General features: G+C 47.6%; 1 protein-coding gene across 1 annotated transcript; it reads left to right on the forward strand.

Annotated features, from left to right (window-relative positions):
• On the forward strand, nucleotides 1-23,246 carry LOC141258603 (uncharacterized). The gene is made up of 9 exons (XM_073673568.1): nucleotides 1-108; nucleotides 220-387; nucleotides 715-812; nucleotides 2,123-2,145; nucleotides 2,241-2,302; nucleotides 3,118-3,228; nucleotides 3,340-3,507; nucleotides 3,591-3,714; nucleotides 20,891-23,246. Exons 1-9 carry the CDS (start codon nucleotides 1-3, stop codon nucleotides 22,087-22,089), a joined length of 2,061 nt encoding a protein of 686 aa, XP_073529669.1. The 3' UTR covers nucleotides 22,090-23,246.

The raw sequence follows: 23,246 nt of genomic DNA on the forward strand, positions 1-23,246 counted from the left end.
ATGGTCCTTTCCATCAGTGACCCCCCGAGGATGGAGCAGGACAGAGACCACATGGCAGCTCGGATATTAGACCTCACCCTGGAGATAATCTACTGGATCACTGGAGAGGTGAGAGCTTCACATCACATCACTCTGATCTCTAGTAATAAAGCCGGAAATGACGGGAAAGGTGAAGGATTCTCGGCCTCTGTGTAGTGATCGGCGTCTCCCCATACACAGGATCACACAGTAGTGAAGACGTCGTCTGGGGAGTGTGTGACCCCCCGTGTGTCAGGAGGGCGGAGCAGGACCCCCAGTGCCATCACCGAGCCTCCACCTCATTCACTGATACATGAGCAGAAGATCCTAGAACTGACCACCAGGATCACTGAGCTGCTGAGCGGAGAGGTGAGCGCTGCCGGGAATGCTGGGACATTATACAATAACGCCGAGGGAGGGGTCTGCTAATGACGGGTCATTGTGTGTGTCAGGTTCCTATAAGGTGTCAGGATGTCGCCGTCTATTTCTCCATGGAGGAGTGGGAGTATCTAGAAGGACACAAGGATCTGTACAAGGACGTCATGGTGGAGAATCACCCGTCCATCACATCTCCGGGTAAGAGGAGACCTTCCTGGGTTGTAGAGGAGAGAACAGGTCTGAGAGTCGTCTAGATTCCCCATCATCTGCTCATCACATATAGACAATGTATTCAGACACTGCGGTTATTTCCTATAGATGGATCCAGTCCGAGAAATCCCCCGGAGAGATGTCCCAGTCCTGTATATTCCCAGGATCGGCCAGAAAAGGAGGAAAATGTCCCCCGGGATCATCAGGTAGATGAGATGAGATTTCTGTAAATCCTCTGTAGATTGATGTAATGAGGCTTCCTCTGACCTCCTCCGGCCGCCTTGCTGTGCACTGGAGGATCCATCAGATCCTGGTATTGTCGGTCAGTATAAATGATTTCTGGGTTTATATTAGATTGTGTGAAGCTTCCTGCTGTCTGGAGATTGAGATGTAATGGGATCAATGTAAAGTTCTGCAGTGAGATGTAAATGACAGATAACAGCACAATGCCAATCAGCTGCTTCTAAGGCAGAATACTTTCGTAGATTGCAATAGTCATACGGTCACAAATTAGTTACATGAATGTAATCAGTTGCCACCAAATTGTATAGTGAAAAAAGTTGTCCCCCCAATTTTTTTTTTTTTTTACACTGCTCTCACCAAAACCTAGAAATTTGGTTGTGGTCACCAGATTTAAAACGGAGAACAGCACAAGTCCAGGGCTGCTCTTATCTGTCGTACGTGTTTCCTTTTCTGATTTTTCAAAATGCATCTTTTAATAAATTTGGTGCAAGTCGAATGTTTCTGGTGTTGAAAACTCCAATCCTAAACAATATTGGGGTTTTAATCTTAATCAGTTTTGAGTAGAAAGAGAATCTAAGGGGGAAGATTTCCAGGCCGACATAAGGAGACTTATAGGCCATGCAATGCTCCTCTGTGGAGAAACGTTCCCCCTTAGACACCCAGTCAGAGTTCTTTCACTCAGCCAAATCAAACCTCCTGCTTTGCACAGAGGAGGGGTAAACACTCCGAAACATGTCTTCAAATTTAGTTTCTGGTTTGGCTTCTTATCCTAAGTCATGCGGCGAAGCTGGTTAAAGGGTCTTGCTACATTCAATAGGTGCCAGTAGAGTTTAAGCCCTCTTTCTATCTAAAGAGGATATTCAAATAGATAAGAGGCTTAGAAAATCTGAGATATGAGGAAAAGTAGTGAGAAGAAATCTCTAAGAGGTCTAAAAGGAGGACGTGATAAAATTGTACAAATATATAAAATGTAAGAAATATTGTAAGCTGCTTTTCACAGTACGGTCCCCACAAAGGGGGAAAAAAAAAGAGTGCTCTTTTATTGGACAGAAAAAGATTAAAACTTTAGCTGTGACGAAAGGCTTCTTTACTGTAAAAGCAGTGACTGTGCTGAATAAGGTTAGAACTGGCGTTGCTGAGATCAGCATCCACTTCACGTTAGATTGAGATCGTTTTAAGCAGAGAAATAACAGGAACATTTCTGTCGATGTGTAAAATTATTTAGCTGAATGTTTATTCCGTCTGATCAAAATAATCAGTTTAACTTCTGAAGTGCCGATGTCAAGCATTTAAGAGGTATTCAAGATGACCAGAGTCAGTTTAGAGCCTGTTGGGGTGGACATGGCATCCAGAGGCATTCTAAAGGCCTTCATTTTTTTCTCCGTATTCAGATGAAGCCCTTCTGAACCACGGGCAGCATGAATCAGACACTAATGGTGGCTTTTCAGAGCAAGTATGACCCCGGCAATATGTGACTAGGATGGGTAGTCTGAGCCAAGTCCCCAGCGGCTTCTCCCCGCCCCACTCCCCATGACTGACAGGTCTTTATGTGTGTGTACAGGCAGTGACCTGTCATGGGGGAGCGGGTTGGGGAGAAGCCGCCAAAGACTGACGTAGTGAATAAAAAGTAAATAGAATGTAAATAATAAAAAGGACCATATTTGGTATTGTTGAGCCTGTAAATGTCCAAATTTATGAAATGTTAATCTATGTAATCCCTACAGTAAACGCCCAAACCGGAAAAAGAAATCAAAACACCACAATTGGTGTTTTTTGTAGCTGCCATCTCCCCCCAACCATCCGTCCTCCCCATCCCAAAAACTGCAATAAAAGATTATCAAAATGTCTTATTATTATTATAGGTATATGTCAATAAAAAACAAAAAAAAACAACCCCTTACACAGTTCTGATGATGGAAAACTAAAAGAGTCCCAGGTGTCAGAAAACGACAAAAAAAAACTAAATTATATTTGTATATAGAGTGTGTGTTGATGTTACTGTATGACGAGGACTGTGAGGGCCATGAATGCGATACCGCACTGTGTGGGGACACTAATGGGCTTCACTATGTGGATGCACATACTGGACTTGGTGAGGTTAGGGGACTAGAGATAAGCGAAAATAGGAGTGAGTAGGGGAACGTGTGTGCTGATTTATATTACTTTTTGTCACATCTTTTCTATCCCCTCTGCTTTCAAATGTGATTTATCTCCTATTCCTCATGTTCCTTGTGTACTGGACTATTTTTGTTTTTTTTCCTTTATTAGCTGATGGTCCTTTCCACCAGTGACCCCCCGAGGATGGAGCAGGACAGAGACCACATGGCGGCTCGGATATTAGACCTCACCCTGGAGATAATCTACTGGATCACTGGAGAGGTGAGAGCTTCACATCACATCACTCTGATCTCTAGTAATAAAGCCGGAAATGACGGGAAAGGTGAAGGATTCTCGGCCTCTGTGTAGTGATCGGCGTCTCCCCATACACAGGATCACATAGTAGTGAAGACGTCGTCTGGGGAGTGTGTGACCCCCCGTGTGTCAGGAGGGCGGAGCAGGACCCCCAGTGACATCACCGAGCCTCCACCTCATTCACTGATACATGAGCAGAAGATCCTAGAACTGACCACCAGGATCACTGAGCTGCTGAGCGGAGAGGTGAGCGCTGCCGGGAATGCTGGGACATTGTACAATAACGCCGGGGGAGGGGTCTGCTAATGACGGGTCATTGTGTGTGTCAGGTTCCTATAAGGTGTCAGGACGTCACCGTCTATTTCTCCATGGAGGAGTGGGAGTATCTAGAAGGACACAAGGATCTGTACAAGGACGTCATGGTGGAGAATCACCCGTCCATCACATCTCCGGGTAAGAGGAGACCTTCCTGGGTTGTAGAGGAGAGAACAGGTCTGAGAGTCGTCTAGATTCCCCATCATCTGCTCATCACATATAGACAATGTATTCAGACACTGCGGTTATTTCCAATAGGTGGATAGGAAGGTCAGAAAAATGTCTTGTGTGTGGTCATTAGCAATCTAACCATCTGAGCCACCGTTTGTTAGGAGCAGTTTAGAAATGTATTTACAGCAGCTTGTAACACATTGGCTTGTATCAGAGAACGATGTCAGAACTATCTACACATTTCCTTATGGCTCCCATACACAGAAGACTACAGCCATCCAAACCTACCAATATCTGAGGGATCAGCCGACCGTCTAATGTTTGGGGGCCGACTCATTCTCCCACCACTGGATGATGGGTTTCCAATAGCCAATCCTTTTGTTCTCTGGGTGAGAAGCAGAGGACAGAGGAGTCTGGCGGAGGAGGACACAGTGGGGTCTGCAAAAGGACACAGGAGTCTTCAGGGATGAGAATACAGAAGAGTCTGGTGGAGGACAGAGGATTCTGAAGGGAGGAGGACACAGAGAAGACTGACAGAGGGCAGAGGAGTCTAATGAGAGAGGACAATGAGTAGTCTGGAAGGAGGAGAAAGGACGTGGAAAAGGAGGACATGTAGGAGTCTTGCGGGAGGACGAGGACTTGGAGGAGTCTCGCGGGAGGACGAGGACTTGGAGGAGTCTCGCGGGAGGACGAGGACTTGGAGGAGTCTCGCGGGAGGACGAGGACTTGGAGGAGTCTCGCGGGAGGACGAGGACTTGGAGGAGTCTCGCGGGAGGACGAGGACTTGGAGGAGTCTCGCGGGAGGACGAGGACTTGGAGGGGTCTGCCAGCATCTCTCCCATATAGAACACAGGAGCACTCAATTGACCATTCCTGTGTATGGAGGAGTCGGGAGACATAGATGTCAGACAAACGATTGCTTAGTTATCTATTGTGTATGGGGGCTTTTCTTCTACCAGTTTGTGCCCAAATATATTAGATTGTAATTCAGTTTACATATTTAATTATATGAAATATCCAGCCTGCATTTACTATAGTGTGTTGTTCAGGGTACATCTGATGACGCTGCACAGTATTGTGACTGCGTACGTGGAAAAAACACTAAAGAAACTGACCAGCACCTCCTAAGAATGAAGCACGTGTGAACAGATGCAAGCTGACATGACCATGCTATATACAAATCAGAGTTCAGCACTGCGGTATACGAAGATTAAATGTGAATTTTATACTGCATTACTCAGCAGAAATGAGTACACCCCAACAGATTTGTCCGAAAACCTTTAATTTCTTTTCATAATCATCACTTTCTATAGGATAACATGCTACTACAAAATACAGATTTCACAAATGTCGTCCATTGATTGCAAACTAGATTTGTTATTTGCATACTGAAAATAGTAATTTTCCTAACGAATTCATGCAGACAAGTGGCTATAAAAGGGTATTACTTAATAAAGAAAAACCTCTTCCCATTTTATGCTGTCAGCAATGGCACCACATGGAAGAGAAATGTCACAAGACATGAGAAGGAAAATCATTTCTTTACACAAGAAAGTAGAGGGCTACAAGAAGATCAGCAAAGCTTTACTTATAAGTCAGATACTGGAACAAAAGTGACACAAAAATATAACAAAGATGGACCTGCAGGATTTCAGAGACGTCCAGACGACCACGGAAATTACCACCTAAACACTAGTGTCTTTTTATGAGAAGGGAGTAAAAAAATCCACATGTAAGATCACTGCAGTTATCTAAAGAAATAGAAAGCCAAACCGGGATGTTTCCTGTGACACAATCTGGCGTACACCGCAGAGGAACGGCAGCATGAGGGACGTCTACGAAGGAAGCTTTTCCTGAAGCCCATGGACAAAAAAGCCACCTACAATTTACCAGGGTCCAGGATGAAAAATATGAAGACTACTCGGACTCTATAGTCCAGAGCGATGAGATCTAGAGAAAGGTTTTTGGTACTGATGGCTTCAACGCTATATGGCGCTACAAGGGTGAGGAGTACAAAGAAAAACGCATGATGCCTAGAGTGGGACCTGGTGGTGGCCATGTCCTTATGTGGGGGCACATGAGCTTCTGGTGTCAGGGGGCTACATGTCATTGATGTTATCATGAATTCATAGATGTGCTGCTCTATAGTGAATGAGAAGATGCCGCCATTACTTCATACCCCTCGGTAGACGAGCACTTTTCCAACATGACAATGATACAAAACACACATCTGTTGCATTTCTGAAGAAGAACCGGACGACAGTGATTCATTGGTCAGGTGTCTCCAGATCTGACCCAACCGAACATCTATGGAGAGATCTGAAGAGACAAGTTGTCATCACTCTCCATCCAGCATCCCGGCTGTAGAACTCGTTCTGAAGAATGGAGAAAGATCGATGTTGTAATATGTCGCCAGCTTGTTCATTCCCTGCCAAGAAGACTTGGTGCCGTCCTTACAAATCATGGAGGTCATACAGAATACTACATTTAGTAGCTGGTGATGTGGGGTGTACTCATTTTTTGCATGACTGTGTGTGTACAGTACAGACCAAAAGTTTGGACACACCTTCTCATTTAAAGATTTTTCTGTATTTTCATGACTATGAAAATTGTACATTCACACTGATGGCATCAAAACTATGAATTAACACATTTGGAATTATATACTTAACAAAAAAGGGTTCAGGTCTGGTGACTGTGGAGGCCAGGTCTTCTGGCGTAGCACCCCATCACTCTCCTTCTTGGTCAAATAGCCCTTACACAGCCTGGAGGTGTGTTTGAGGTCATTGTCCTGTTGAAAAATAAATGATGGTCCAACTAAATGCAAACCGGATGGAATAGCATGCCGCTGCAAGATGCTGTGGTAGCCATGCTGGTTCAGTATGCCTTCAATTTTGAATAAATCCCCAACAGCGTCACCAGCAAAGCACCCCCACACCATCACACCTCCTCCTCCATGCTTCTCTGTGGGAACCAGGCATGTAGAGTCCATCCGTTCACCTTTTCTGCATCGCACAAAGACACGGTGGTTGGAACCAAAGATCTCAAATTTGGACTCATCAGACCAAAGCACAGATTTCCACTGGTCTAATGTCCATTCCTTGTGTTCTTTAGCCCAAACAAGTCTCTTCTGCTTGTTGCCTGTCCTTAGCAGTGGTTTCCTAGCAGCTATTTTACCATGAAGGCCTGCTGCACAAAGTCTCCTCTTAACAGTTGTTGAAGAGATGTGTCTGCTGCTAGAACTCTGTGTGGCATTGACCTGGTCTCTAATCTGAGCTGCTGTTAACCTGTGATTTCTGAGGCAGGTGACTCGGATAAACTTATCCTCAGAAGCAGAGGTGACTCTTGGTCTTCCTTTCCTGGGGCGGTCCTCATGTGAGCCAGTTTCTTTGTAGCGCTTGATGGTTTTTGCAACTGCACTTGGGGACACTTTCAAAGTTTGCCCAAATTTTCAGACTGACTGACCTTCATTTGTTAAAGTAATGATGGCCACTCATTTCCCTTTACTTAGCTGCTTTTTTCTTGCCATAATACAAATTCTAGCAGTCTATTCAGTAGGACTATCAGCTGTGTATCCACCAGACTTCTGCACAACACAACTGATGGTCCCAACCCCATTTATACGGCAAGAAATCCCACTTATTATACCTGACAGGGCACACCTGTGAAGTGAAAACCATTTCCAGTGACTACCTCTTGAAGCTCATCAAGATAATGCCAAGAGTGTGCAAAGCAGTCATCAAAGCAAAAGGTGGCTACTTTGAAGAACCAAGAATATAAGACATATTTTCAGTTGTTTCACACTTTTTTGATAAGTATATAATTCCATATGTGTTAATTCATAGTTTTGATGCCTTCAGTGTGAATGTACAATTTTCAAAGTCATGAAAATACAGAAAAATCTTTAAATGAGAAGGTGTGTCCAAACTTTTGGTCTGTACTGTATATATACAGTACAGACCAAAAGTTTGGACACACCTTCTCATTTAAAGATTTTTCTGTATTTTCATGACGATGAACATTGTACATTCACACTGAAGGGATCAAAACTATGAATTATCACATGTGGAATTATATACTTAACAAAAAAGTGTGAAACAACTGAAAATATGTCTTATATTCTAGGTTCTTCACAGTAGCCACCTTTTGCTTTGATGACTGCTTTGCACACTCTTGGCATTCTCTTGATGAGCTTCAAGAGGTAGTCACCGGAAATGGTCTTCCAACAATCTTGAAGGAGTTCCCAGAGATGCTTAGCACTTGTTGGCCCTTTTGCCTTCACTCTGCGGTCCAGCTCACACCAAACTATCTCAATTGGGTTCAGGTCTGGTGACTGTGCAGGCCAGGTCATCTGACGTAGCCCCCCATCACTCTCCTTCTTGGTCAAATAGCCCTTACACAGCCTGGAGGTGTGTTTGGGGTCATTGTCCTGTTGGAAAATAAATGATGGCCCAACTAAACGCAAGCCAGATGGAATAGCATGCCGCTGCAAGATGCTGTGGTAGCCATGCTGGTTCAGTATGCCTTCAATTTTTGAATAAATCCCCAACAGTGTCACCAGCAAAGCACCCCCACACCATCACACCTCCTCCTCCATGCCTCATGGTGGGAACCAGGCATGTAGAGTCCATCCGTTCTCCTTTTCTGCATCGCACAAAGACACGGTGGTTGGACCCAAAGATCTCAAATTTGGACTCATCAGACCAAAGCACAGATTTCCACTGGTCTAATGTCCATTCCTTGTGTTCTTTAGCCCAAACTCGTCTCTTCTGCTTGTCGCCTGTCCTTAGCAGTGGTTTCCTAGCAGCTATTTTACCATGAAGGCCTGCTGCACAAAGTCTCCTCTTAACAGTTGTAGAGATGTGTCTGCTGCTAGAACTCTGTGTGGCATTGACCTGGTCTCTAATCTGAGCTGCTGTTAACCTGCGATTTCTGAGGCTGGTGACTCGGATAAACTTATCCTCAGAAGCAGAGGTGACTCTTGGTCTTCCTTTCCTGGGGCGGTCCTCATGTGAGCCAGTTTCTTTGTAGCGCTTGATGGTTTTTGCAACTGCACTTGGGGACACTTTCAAAGTTTTCCCAATTTTTCGCACTGACTGACCTTCATTTCTTGAAGTAATGATGGCCACTCGTTTTTCTTTACTTAGCTGCTTCTTTCTTGCCATAATACAAATTCTAACAGTCTATTCAGTAGGACTATCAGCTGTGTATCCACCAGACTTCTGCACAACACAACTGATGGTCCCAACCCCATTTATAAGGCAAGAAATCCCACTTATTAAACCTGACAGGGCACACCTGTGAAGTGAAAACCATTTCCGGTGACTACCTCTTGAAGCTCATCATGAGAATGCCAAGAGTGTGCAAAGCAGTCATCAAAGCAAAAGGTGGCTACTTTGAAGAACCTAGAATATAAGACATATTTTCAGTTGTTTCACACTTTTTTGTTAAGTATATAATTCCACATGTGATAATTCATAGTTTTGATCCCTTCAGTGTGAATGTACAATGTTCATCGTCATGAAAATACAGAAAATTTTTTAAATGAGAAAATGTGTCCAAACTTTTGGTCTGTACTGTGTATGTGTGTGTGTGTGTGTATATATATATATATATATGTGATGAACCTGTAGCCGCCATCTTGGTAATGATAAATCATATCCAGGGATGGCCACACTTCAGCAGCCCCCACCCTTGGGACCTTCTGTTAAAACGTCAACTAGATAGTTTCCCCCCATCCAGGCTCCTGTAAGATAAGAAGCCTACTTAACACTTGAATGCTAGGAGCTTCAAAGACTTCGAGAGGAAACACAGCCAGCAGGGGGGGGTGCTTCGTCTATCTGTACCTGACCATTTGTCCCATAGGACTAGTTTCTTTGTCTGTCACAAGCATGGAGGCATAAGATATAGAAACATGAATAGTACACGCATGTTGCGTGGGATGGGCCAATAAAAAAATATCACGGCGTCCCGGAGCCATTGCGCACACAAGCCTCCGCGGTAGACGTTTGTACGTGCTCTGGAAGCCAAGATATAGCGCGGAGCCATTCCTGAGGACCGTATGGTATCATAATTGATATCAAAAGGTCGGTTACGGCGGCCCGAATCCATGGGAACCCCTGGGGGTATCATGAGACCATCCCAGAAGAAGTTATTGGGTTCCATAGAATTTGGGCTTCTGATCGAAGTTAGACCTGAGGGTGGAGACTGAGCCAGCTGACCTCACCAGCAGTGGGCGGGACGGGGCAGGTAAGATAGCAGGACAGACAAGAGATAAGTCAGTCTTGACCCAAGAGTGGGGTGCTGAACATCTGAGCACCAGCTGAGGCCACCAAGGGGAGGAGCAGTTTGACCATGCGGTGGTAGGCCTCAGCCTGTAACAAAGAACCGTGCCTGCGACCGCAGAATCCTCTCCCTGCGTCACAAGAAAATCAAGAAACCGGTAACTGATATGCTGTGGTGATTCTGTGTGTTGTATTCCATTGTTGTATAGTTTAGCCTGACCTTATACCTGTGTATATTTAGTTGTATATCGTGTATCTAGTGTATTATTATAATCAATTACCTCAAGTAATTGTGGGCCTGCCTTTTATTCTGCATAACGAACGCACGTCCGTGTGAGCTCGGCTCAAGCCAAAAACGCTACCCAGGGTTGGTTCCTGACCCGATATAGGCCCATTCACGGACTGGGCGTATATCTAAAATAGGGACTGGTGGCAGCATACCAACTGGGGATTGGGGAAGGCTGGTAGTGACGGTCGGAGGTTCAGATATATATATTCCTGGCGCGGCCAAGGAAGATATATATACCGCCCTCACTACAGAGGGCCCCGATACCCAGTAGGTTACAGGACAGTCTCCCTGGCGACCGCTTATCCTAGGTGCAGTTCCTTGACTGACCTGAGGCTAAGAGGGCGCTAGCGAGTTGTGCTGTGTAGTGACGTTACGGTTTAGTGACGTTGAAGGGATAACACACTACCGTGTTCCCTGCGCTGGTTGCAGCTTCCTGGCACTACTTTCTCTAGGTGCAGTACCTTGACTGACTTGGAGAGGTAAGGGGGCGCCAGAGAGCTGCACCCACCGGCCGGCTTTCATAACATTGGTGGCAGAGCGGTGGGATTGCAGAATAATAGTGTTGTGGGACCCCTACTCCCAGGCACTAAAGACTGCCAGTGGTAACTTCCACTGCTGGAGTCTTAAGGTCAGCCCAACGTTAGACGGTCAGGCTAAAAGTATAACAAGGTGTGTGCAAACTCAGGGTTGCAGCGGTGTCGGTTACCAAGATGGCAGACGGCACCAGGAGCAAGACCCTGCAGGAGGCTAATGCTACGGTCCGTGTGGCAGGAGGGGAGGACATTGTTACTCATGGCGAGGAGGAGTCCAGCCCGGGCACCTCAGGGAGCCAGTCCCCAGTATACGGTCCCGCAGTGGGCTGCCCACCACCTACCCAGCCCAGCCTGTCCAGATCACAAGCCCTTTTACAAGCGGCTATGGCAAGTCTCCAGTCTCATGGCGATGCCGTCTACAAAACCCTCCTGGCAGCATCAGAAAAGGCAGCGGAGGAGGAGCGCGAAGCTGCAGAGCGCCGGGAGGCTGCGGAGCGTGAAGCTGCAGAGCGCCGGGAGGCTGCGGAGCGTGCAGAGCGAGCTGCGGAGCGCCAGCACCAACTGGACCTGGCCCAGCGGGGGCTTCCGCTAGAGCAACCAACCCATCAGGAGACCAAGTCGTCCAAAGTCCGAGCTGAGGACTTCCCTCTACTGGAGAAGGATGGGGACCTGGACTCCTTTCTGGTGGCATTTGAACGGACCTGTCTTCAGCACCATCTGGCCCGGGATCAGTGGGCCAGATACCTGACCCCCCGTTTGAGGGGTAAGTCCCTGGATGCCTTGGGGGACTTACCTGCCGGGGAGGTACAGAACTACGACTGCATCAAGCGGGCCCTGATCCGGCAGTACAACCTCACTCCCGAGTCGTACCGCCAGAAGTTCCGGAGCCTGCTGCGTGGCCCCAAGGACACCTGGACCGATCATATGCGGGCGCTGTTGAGAGCCGCAGAGCACTGGACCTCGGGTCTAGCGCTTACTACCCGCCAGGAGGTCCAGGAACTGTTCGTCACGGAGCAGTTCTTGTGGAACTGCCCAGAGGACCTCCGACAGTTCCTCCGTGACCGAAAACCAACAGGGGCTTCTGCTACAGCCGCCCTGGCAGACGAGTATGCCAATAACAGGGCGCCTGAGCTGAAGAAGTCTGCCAGCAGCACCTGGAGAGGGGGTAAGCCCAGTCATGCCCCTGTTTCCCCGGCCCCTAGAACACAAGGGGTGTATCCCCCTGTTGCCCTCTCCAGGCAAGGACCAGACGTAAGACGTTGTCATCTATGCAACAAACCAGGACACTTTAGGGCTGAGTGTCCCCAGCGCCAAAAGACCCCATCCCAGTCCCAGAGAGCGCCCAATGTTTTGTGTGTGGGAGGGGGTGGTGGTAGGTCCCTGGACAACATCCAACCCGTCACCATAGGCCGTTCTGCGGTCATGGGACTGCGGGACACGGGCGCTGAACGAACACTGGTACGGCCTGAGGTGGTGTCCCCCCAGGACTTGGTACCAGGAAAGACTCTTTCCGTCTCCGGGGTTGGAGGCGTGGAGCCGGCACTTCCCGTTGCCATGGTGTATTTGGACTGGGGTGCCGGAAGGGGGATGCGGGAGGTGGGAGTAACGCCAAATATTCCCGCAAATGTTTTGTTAGGGACCGACTTGGGGCGTCTAGTATCGCAGTATGTACCCTCTGAACCCCCAAGTTCGGCCCCCCAAGAGTGTATTGATTTGTCTGCTGCTAATGCCAACCATGTTGTATGTAGTGTGTGTCCTGCTGAGGAGGAGGGAGTGAAACCTGAGGGTAACACCTGCACAGACACAACACAAACAGGGTTAGTGAAAGCAGGTGGGGAGTGTGGGGATGCCCGCAGAGGTGCTCAGCCGGCGTGCCGTGACCTCTTGTCCTCCGGTGAGGGAGGGGGCGGGCAGGATTCTGTAGAGGGAAGCTCAGGGATGGAGAGGGGGGCAGCTACCGGCAGTGTAGGGCTCCCAGGGGTATCCAGGCTGCTGAGTATAGGCCCACTGCAGGGGGAGGAACAGGCCATGGGAGGTGGGGGTGTCCCAAGAGAGGAGCCGCCAGGTAAGACCCCAGGGCAGGAGTTCCCCACATCCGAGATGTCCAAAGGCCTAGGAAGCCTGCCTGATCGGGCGGCTTGGTCAGAAACAGAGGGGAAGCAGGCACTACCCACGGTCACAGCGGTCATAGCCGCTGTCACCAGGAGTGGGAGCGCCGGAGCCCAAGGAGCCTTGCAGAGGTCCGACGGCTTCCCCACTTCTGACCAAGTGTCTGCCGGGTCAGACAGCGGCCAGGTGACATGCCCGGAGGGGCTGACGGAGGATGTGGCAGTTTCGTCGATTCTGGCCACATCAAGTCAGGAATTTCAGGCTGCGTTGGAAGCAGACGACAGCCTGAAAGCTCTCAAGGAACAGGCGGCACAGCCTCCCATGGAGTCAGACTGCGAGCGTGTGGTCTGGGACCAGGGACGGCTGTACCGGGTAACGGTCCAGCAGGGTTCACCGGAGGCGTGGCCCAGGGACCGACAGTTAGTGGTACCCTATCCGTTCAGGGCGGAATTGTTGCGGATCGCACACGAGATTCCGATGGCCGGACACCTAGGGATCGCTAAAACCAAGGCCAGGATAGCTCAGCATTTCTACTGGCCTGGGATGGGAGCCGCGGTGGGTGCCTACTGCCGTTCGTGTGACACCTGTCAGAGGGTGGGGAAGGCGGGGCCGCGCCCCAAAGCCCCACTGGTAACTCTGCCAATCATCGAAGAGCCTTTCTCGAGGGTCGCTGTGGATCTTATTGGACCTCTGTCCACTCCCAGCCACTCCGGGAAATGCTTCATACTCACGGTAGTGGACTATGCCACCCGGTACCCGGAAGCGGTAGCTTTGTCGTCCATTCGGGCCGACAAGGTGGCTACCGCCTTACTGGAGATCTTCTCCAGAGTGGGTTTCCCCCAAGAAATGCTCACCGACCGAGGGACCCAGTTCATGTCGCGGCTGATGGAGTCCCTCTGTAAGCAAATGCAGGTGCAACATCTGGTGGCCAGCCCGTATCACCCACAGACTAATGGCCTGTGTGAGCGGTTCAATGGCACCTTAAAGCAGATGCTTAAGATGTTGGTCGACTCCCACGGGAGAGACTGGGAGCGTTACCTCCCACACCTCCTATTTGCTTACCGGGAGGTTCCGCAGGCCTCAACGGGGTTCTCCCCCTTTGAGCTCCTGTACGGGCGACGGGTACGGGGCCCCCTGGCTCTGGTTAAGGAAGCATGGGAAGGGGATTTGGCCACCCCCGAGGTGTCGGTCATCGAGTATGTCGTGCGCCACCGGGACAGGATGATGGCCTTGGCAAAGCTGGTGCAGGACAATATGGCCCAGGCCCAGGCCGACCAGAAGCGGTGGTACGACCAGAATGCTTGTGAGAGGACCTACCAGGTGGGTCAAAAGGTGTGGGTACTGGTCCCCGTACCACAGAACAAGCTTCAGGCAGCCTGGGAAGGTCCCTACTTCGTGCACCAGAAACTCAATGCCGTCACCTATCTGGTCACCCTGGATCACGCCCGTGGAAGGAGGAAGGCCTTCCACGTGAACATGATGAAGGCTCATCATGAGCGGGAAGCGACTGCCCACCCAGTGTGCAACCTTCCCGAGGAAGGAGAGGTAGAAACCCTCCTGGATCTGCTCACCCAAGCCAAGGCGGGTGGGTCCATCGAGGATGTGGGGGTTGGCCACCAGCTCACGGAGGACCAACGGTCCCAGCTGGGGACCACCCTGCACCCCTTCCGGGGGCTGTTCAGCAGCCTGCCCGGAAGGACTGAGATGGCTGTCCACGACGTGGACACTGGCGATCACCCGCCGATCCGGCGTTCAGCATATCGGGTCTCTTTCGAGGTGCAGGGAAACATGCGCCAAGAGATAGACGAGATGCTGAAGCTGGGGGTGATCCAGGCATCCAGCAGCGCGTGGGCCTCGCCTGTAGTCCTCGTACCAAAGAAGGACCGAACTACACGGTTCTGCGTGGACTACCGGGGGCTCAACGCTGTAACGGCCACCGATGCGTTCCCCATACCACGCATCGATGACCTGCTCGATCGGATGGCCGGGGCTAAGTACCTGACCATCATGGATCTGAGCCGGGGGTACTGGCAGATTCCTCTGACCCCCGCGGCAAGGGAACGCTCTGCCTTTATCACCCCTTTTGGACTGTACGAGTCCACAGTGATGCCATTCGGCATGAAGAATGCCCCTGCCACTTTTCAGCGGATGGTCAATACGCTGCTTGAGGGACTTGAAGGGTACGCGGCTGCGTACTTGGACGATATTGCAGTCTTCAGTCCCACTTGGGAGGATCACCTAGAGCACCTGCGGCAGGTGCTCGGTCGGATCCACCGGGCAGGCTTGACCATCAAGCCGGAAAAGTGCCAGCTGGGCATGAGTGAGGTCCTCTACCTGGGTCACCGGGTAGGCGGGGGGGTTCTGAAGCCAGAACCTGGGAAAGTGGATGCCATCGCATCCTGGCCCACTCCTAGGACCAAAAAGCAGGTGATGTCCTTCTTGGGGACCGCCGGGTACTATAGGAGGTTCGTCCCACACTATAGCACCCTGGCCAAGCCCCTGACGGACCTCACCAAGAAGAAGCTGCCCGTCGCAGTCGACTGGACAGTCGCCTGCGAGACAGCTTTCGGGGCACTCAAGGCCGCCCTAAGTAGCTCCCCTGTACTGCAAGCTGCCGACTTCGACCGGCCGTTTGTGGTACAGACCGACGCCAGTGACTTTGGCCTCGGTGCTGTGCTAAGTCAGGTCAACACGACAGGCCAGGAACATCCTGTCTTGTACCTGAGCAGGAAGCTACTGCCCCGGGAGGTGGCTTACTCCACGGTGGAAAAAGAATGCCTGGCAATTGTATGGGCCCTGCAGCGTCTGCAGCCCTACTTGTACGGGAGCCATTTCACCGTGGAGACGGACCACAACCCCCTCAGCTGGTTACACACGGTCTCTGGGTCGAATGGCAGGTTGCTACGCTGGAGCCTCGCTCTCCAGCAGTACCACTTCTCCATTCGCCACAGAAGAGGCCGTGACCACGGTAACGCTGACGGGTTATCCCGGCAAGGGGAGGGTGCAGAAGGACGCACGGGGGAACACAGGAATGTGCTACCCCCTCGCGCCCTCGTATAGGGGGAGGTGTGATGAACCTGTAGCCGCCATCTTGGTAATGATAAATCATATCCAGGGATGGCCACACTTCAGCAGCCCCCACCCTTGGGACCTTCTGTTAAAACGTCAACTAGATAGTTTCCCCCCATCCAGGCTCCTGTAAGATAAGAAGCCTACTTAACACTTGAATGCTAGGAGCTTCAAAGACTTCGAGAGGAAACACAGCCAGCAGGGGGGGGTGCTTCGTCTATCTGTACCTGACCATTTGTCCCATAGGACTAGTTTCTTTGTCTGTCACAAGCATGGAGGCATAAGATATAGAAACATGAATAGTACACGCATGTTGCGTGGGATGGGCCAATAAAAAAATATCACGGCATCCCGGAGCCATTGCGCACACAAGCCTCCGCGGTAGACGTTTGTACGTGCTCTGGAAGCCAAGATATAGCGCGGAGCCATTCCTGAGGACCGTATGGTATCATAATTGATATCAAAAGGTCGGTTACGGCGGCCCGAATCCATGGGAACCCCTGGGGGTATCATGAGACCATCCCAGAAGAAGTTATTGGGTTCCATAGAATTTGGGCTTCTGATCGAAGTTAGACCTGAGGGTGGAGACTGAGCCAGCTGACCTCACCAGCAGTGGGCGGGACGGGGCAGGTAAGATAGCAGGACAGACAAGAGATAAGTCAGTCTTGACCCAAGAGTGGGGTGCTGAACATCTGAGCACCAGCTGAGGCCACCAAGGGGAGGAGCAGTTTGACCATGCGGTGGTAGGCCTCAGCCTGTAACAAAGAACCGTGCCTGCGACCGCAGAATCCTCTCCCTGCGTCACAAGAAAATCAAGAAACCGGTAACTGATATGCTGTGGTGATTCTGTGTGTTGTATTCCATTGTTGTATAGTTTAGCCTGACCTTATACCTGTGTATATTTAGTTGTATATCGTGTATCTAGTGTATTATTATAATCAATTACCTCAAGTAATTGTGGGCCTGCCTTTTATTCTGCATAACGAACGCACGTCCGTGTGAGCTCGGCTCAAGCCAAAAACGCTACCCAGGGTTGGTTCCTGACCCGATATAGGCCCATTCACGGACTGGGCGTATATCTAAAATAGGGACTGGTGGCAGCATACCAACTGGGGATTGGGGAAGGCTGGTAGTGACGGTCGGAGGTTCAGATATATATATTCCTGGCGCGGCCAAGGAAGATATATATACCGCCCTCACTACAGAGGGCCCCGATACCCAGTAGGTTACAGGACAGTCTCCCTGGCGACCGCTTATCCTAGGTGCAGTTCCTTGACTGACCTGAGGCTAAGAGGGCGCTAGCGAGTTGTGCTGTGTAGTGACGTTACGGTTTAGTGACGTTGAAGGGATAACACACTACCGTGTTCCCTGCGCTGGTTGCAGCTTCCTGGCACTACTTTCTCTAGGTGCAGTACCTTGACTGACCTGGAGAGGTAAGGGGGCGCCAGAGAGCTGCACCCACCGGCCGGCTTTCATCACATATATATATATACACACAGTCATGGCTGAACTTGTTGGCACCCTTGAATTTGTAATATACAGACGCACTTCTAAAATTTAAGTTGCAAAATCAAGAAGGATGAGCCATGATCTTAGGCAAATCAAGGAAGTAGCCGGTGTCGTTAAGACCTGATAAAGATCAAACTTTCAAGCACCTAGAACCAATCTGTGCCTTGTAGAAAAAAAGCATAAAATCCAAGTTTAAACCAGGCTTTTTGCCCACATGAAACCTCAAAAAATTGGATTAAGTCTTGTGGGATGATTGCGCTTTGCCTCTTGTTCACTGACATGACAGTTATTGCAAATGGAGACTAAGTCCTTGACATGAGACACCTTGGTTTATCACTCCAGCCGATGGCTAAGTGCGTAGGCTGAGATGTCAGAACTGTTAAACGTTGATTTTCCCAGTTGTTGGGAGAAGAACGATAAACTGGAACAACAGCAAGGAGTGCACAGAGGCGATCTAATACATGGACAGATCGTGAGGTTAGAAGAATGGCGCTTACTGATTGATTCTGTACTGGAAGTGAAATTCGACCACAAAATTCTAAGCCTAAGGCCGCAGCCCCACTATCAGTATCCGGTCAGTATTTTTTCTCAGGAGTGGGAGCCAAAACGAGGAGTGGGTGATAAATGCAGAATTGGTGACTTGTTTCTATTATACCTTTTCTCTGTTTGTTCCTCACCTGGTTTTGGCTCCCACTCCTAAGAAAAAATACCGACCATGGCCTAAAGCGTCAAACAGTGTCTATACTAACCATCAGAAGGCATTTGCACATCGTTCAGCTGCAAGTCATCCATTAACTATACACCACCACTCTCCAAGGCCATCAGGGTGCAGAGCAAGATGGCAATAGAGGCTGGACCAGAGGTCTATCCTCTTCAGTGATGAGTCCCGCTTTTGCCTTGGACACATTAATAACCGGAAATTGGTCTTGAGACCACATGGGCAACGCCATGAACAGGAGTTTATTAGGCATTTACTAGGGTTATGGTGTGGGGTGGCGTAATGTACACGAGCCGGAGCCTTCTAGTCTTCATTCCACATACGCTAACATCTCTGTAAAATCAAGAGCCGTTGTTCAACACAGCTCTAGGCCGCCTGTCTCTCGAGCTATTGTGAGCAGCCTACATGGCCTAAACATGCCACCATGGCCTGCAGAGTCTCCAGCCTTGTCTTCCATCAAGCACATCTGCGATGTCATCGGTCGGAAATTGCAAAAAGAACTGCCAGAGGCGAATCTTGATGATTTTTGTGCCCACGTGCATTCAACGCTGCAAAACATCACTCAGACAACCATAAATAACCACATTGATAAAAGCCAAGGCTATAAGTGTGAGTATTTCTATTCCATGTTTTGAAAATGTTTATCTTTTTTTTTTCTTAACATATCAATAACATGTCCATCCACCCTGTGATTTCCATGATTCCACAACTTTTTCTTCTTTTTTTTAATCTACTATGCAGCATTTGCTTTTGTATGCTTTTAATTGAATGTTTGCTTTTTCTAATTATTGTCTGGTGACATTCAGACATATTACAGTATATGGTCCAGATAGAAACAGCGGCCACTACCTCAACACACAAAAAGTTTGTCAACACTACTTTTTTATGGTTTCTCTTCAAACTGATACCTTTTCATATTGCATATGCATTTACATGTCATATCCAGTGAAGGAAATAAGTATTTGATCCCTTGCTGTTTTTGTAAGTCTGCCCACTGACAAAGACATGAACAGTCTATAATTTTAAGGGTAGGTTAATTTTAACATTTAGAGATAGAATATCCAAGAAAATCACATTGTATAAATTAGATACATTTATTTGCGTTTTGCAGTGAGAAATAAGTATTTGATCTCCTACAAACCATTATGAGTTCTGGCTGCTACAGACCAGTTAGACGCTCCTAATCAACTCGTTACCTGCAGTAAAGACAGCTGTCTTACATAGTCACCTGTATAAAAGACTCCTGTCCACAGACTCAATTAATCAGTCAGACTCTAACCTCTACAACATGGGCAAGACCAAAGAGCTTTCTAAGGATGTCATGGACCAGATCATAGACCTGCACAAAGCTGGAATGGGCTACAAAACCATAAGTAAGACGCCGGGTGAGAAGGAGACAACTGTTGGTGCAATAGTAAGAAAATGGAAGAAATACAAAATGACTGTCAATCGACATCGATCTGGGGCACCATGCAAAATCTCACCTCGTGGGGTATCCTTGATCATGAGGAAGGTGAGAGATCAGCCTAAAACTACACCGGGGGGAACTTGCTAATGATCTCAAGACAGCTGGGATCACAGTCAGCAAGAAAACCATTGGTAACACATTACGCCTTAAAGGTTTAAAATCCTGCAGTGCCCACAAGGTCCCCCTGCTCAAGAAGGCACATGTGCAGGCCCATCTGAAGTTTGCCAATGAACACCTGAATGATTCTGTGAGTTATTGGGAGAAGGAGCTGTGGTCGGATGAGGTAAAAATTGAGCTCTTTGGCATTAACTCAACTCGCCGTGTTTGGAGAAAGAAGAAGGATTAGTAGAACCCTAAGAACATTGACCCAACAGTGAAGCATGGTGGGGGAAACAATATACTTTGGGGGTGCTTTTCTGCAAAAGGAACATGACGACTGCACCATATTGAAGGGAAGATGGATGGGGTCATGTATCGCAAGATTTTGGCCAACAACCTCCTTCCCTCAGTAAGAGCATTGAAGATGGGTCGTGGCTAGGTCTTCTCGCAAGACAGTAACCCAAAACATACAGCCAAAGCAACAAAGGAGTGGCTCAAAAAGAAGCACAGTAAGGTCATGGGGTGGCCTAGCCAGTCACCAGACCTTAATCCCATAGAAAACTTATGGAGGGAGTTGAAGCTCCGAGTTGCCAAGCGACAGCCTCAAAATCTGAATGATTTAGAGATGATCTGCAAAGAGGAGTGGACCAAAACTCCTCCTGACATGTGCACAACCCTCATCATCAGCTACAAACAACGTCTGACGGCTGTGCTTGTCAACAATGGTTTTGCCACCAAGTATTAAGTGTTGTTTGCCAGAGGGATCAAATACTTATTTCTCACTACAAAATGCAAAAAAATATCTAATTTATACAATGTGATTTTCTTGATTTTTTTGGATATTCTATCTCTCAATGTTAAAATTAACCGACCCTTAAAATTATAGACTGTTCATGTCTTTGTCAGTGGTCAAACTTACAAAAACAGCAAGGGATCAAATACTTACTTCCTTCACTGTACTTAATGAAATTGTCTACTATCTTATTTTTTGCAGGTTCATTTTACTTCGGCTAAATAATTTAATTAAAAAAATGAACCTTTTTTTTGTTTTGTTTTTTTTTCCAGATGAAAATTGCATGACAGGCTCCAATGGACATCAGCCTTTATTATCTTATTATGAAGTAGAAGATAACAATACCACCCAAGCTATTACCTTCATTCCTATTGTACTGATAGTCCTTCCCACCATAGATCTGTCCACTGCTGGTCACAAGAAGACTTCATCTAATCAATCACTGCTCGGCAAACAAAGAGGTGTAGACAGTCAGGGAGAAATAGTGGCACATGGAAAACATGTTAAAAAGGAATCTAATAATTCTGTGGTTGAGAAAATTGACAAAGATAAAATACCATTTTCATGTTCAGAGTGTGGGAAATCCTTTTTGGGGGAAATTAATTTAGTTAGACATCAGGTGATTCACATAGAAGAGAAACCATGGCCATGGCTTCGTAAGAAGCCAACTCCTGTGGATTATCCAAGAAATGAAATGGGAGAGAGACTATTTTCATGTTCTGAATGTGGAAAGTGTTTTACCAAGAGCGCTAAACTTACAGATCATCTAAGAACTCACACGGGGGAGAAGCCGTTTCCATGTTCTGAATGTGGGAAATGTTTTAGAAACAAATCGGGTCTTGTTAAACATCAGAGAATTCACACAGGGGAGAAGCCGTTTTTATGTCCTGAATGTGGAAAGTATTTCAGTTGGAAATCATGTCTTGAGGATCATCTAAGAACTCATAGGGGGGAAAAGCCATTTTCATGTTCAGAATGTGGGAAATGTTTTAGCCAGCAATCCAGTGTTAGATCACATCAGAGAATTCACACAGGGGAGAAGCCATTTTCATGTCCTGAATGTGGGAGGTATTTCAGTCGGAAATCAAGTCTTGTGGCACATCTAAAAACTCACAGGGTGGAAAAGCCATTTTCGTGCTCAGAACGTGGGAAATGTTTTAGCCAGAATTCAGATTTTGTTCATCATCAGAGTATTCACGCAGAGGAGAAGCCATTTTCTTGTTCAGAATGTAGAAGATGTTTTAACGACAAATTGTGTCTTGTTAAACATCAGAAAATTCATTCAGGGGAGAAGCCATTTTTATGTCTTGAATGTGGAAAGGATTTCAATCAAAAATCAAATCTTGAGGACCATCTAAGAACTCACACTGGGGAGAAGCCATTTTCATGTTCAGAATGTGGGAAATGCTTTAGCAAAAAATCAGATCTTGTTAGGCATCAGAGATTTCATTTTATAAAGAAGTCTGTTTAATGTTCAGCTGTCTACAACTGAGGACTCCTGTCAGGGTCGTACTAAGTTGGGCAAAATCTCCAGAGAACTTGCATCAAACTATTATGAGGCTTTGATTGCGTGTGAATGCTCATGAGCAGGACTGAGGTTGTAAAGGACTTGTTGCTTACAAACAAAATACAATCCGTGGGTAAGATGATGTAGAACCGGAGATGAGCCCATATATTCAACACCCTTTAAGGGTTAGTCCTATGCGATAAGCGGGTATAGTGCATCTGTCCAATTTATTGGTGTAGGACAATTGCACAATACTTGCCAACCGCACACTATTCTCGACAAATGTCAGCAGACTTGATGTCCATTTGGGCATTGATGAGAGGTAAGTCACTACAATTAGAGACCATCCTTGAGGTCACCTTGTCGCTGGTGGATGGCTTATACACTTTTTGATCAAAACCACACATTTTTATGTGTGTAATATTACAACGTATGTATTCATTAATAGCAGTATGATATTGCATTCTGCTATTGTTTGTCTTGAACCCCTTAATGACACAGACAATTTTCGTTTTTGGCACTTTGGATTTTCCTCCTCCATAACTTTGACATAGTCGTATGACGTTTTTTTTTTTTTAAGTGGGACAATTTATAGTTTAATGATCCGTCAACGGAGTATGATTATGGTGATACCAAAATGTATGGATTTTTGTTATTATTTTAGGGGTTTAAAAAAAAATCCTGGACTTTTGTAAAAAAATAAAAAAAGTTAGAGTGGTTTGCATTGGCATTTTCCAACATCCATGACTTTATTTTTTCCATTGGTGAAGCTGTATGAGAGTGTTTTTTTGTTTTTTTTGCGCCTAGCTATAGTTTTTACTAGTACCATTTTGGAGGAGAAGGGAGGCATTTTGAGGGAGGTGGCCACATGCAAAAACCAGTGAATGGAAGAATAAACTTAACTGTTGGGCCATGCCGAGGGTGCATCAAGGATCGTGATTCACATGAGTTGCAGTTGCACGCAGTTACTGTAATAGAAGAATAAAGATTGTCTGCCTCATAACCGTTCCTTATAAGGAGCCACAAGGAAAGAAATCTTACTAACTCTATAGGGCACCATCCTTGTGATAAGCCATAAATATTGTTACAACCCCTGGCAAAAAATTATGGAATCACCGGGC

Source organism: Phyllobates terribilis, unplaced genomic scaffold, assembly GCF_046119375.1.
Source record: "Phyllobates terribilis strain yellow unplaced genomic scaffold, ASM4611937v1 Scaffold_3__8_contigs__length_932513732, whole genome shotgun sequence".
NCBI classification, from domain to species: domain Eukaryota; kingdom Metazoa; phylum Chordata; class Amphibia; order Anura; family Dendrobatidae; genus Phyllobates; species Phyllobates terribilis.

Excerpts from the sequence above, each read along its gene's own strand:
- LOC141258603 (XM_073673568.1), top strand. The coding sequence starts at position 1 with ATGGTCCTTTCCATCAGTGACCCCCCGAGGATGGAGCAGGACAGAGAC. Across the intron at positions 2,303-3,117 it reads ATGGTGGCTTTTCAGAGCAA|CTGATGGTCCTTTCCACCAG; the intron begins GTATGACCCCGG and ends TTCCTTTATTAG. Across the intron at positions 3,229-3,339 it reads TCTACTGGATCACTGGAGAG|GATCACATAGTAGTGAAGAC; the intron begins GTGAGAGCTTCA and ends CCCCATACACAG.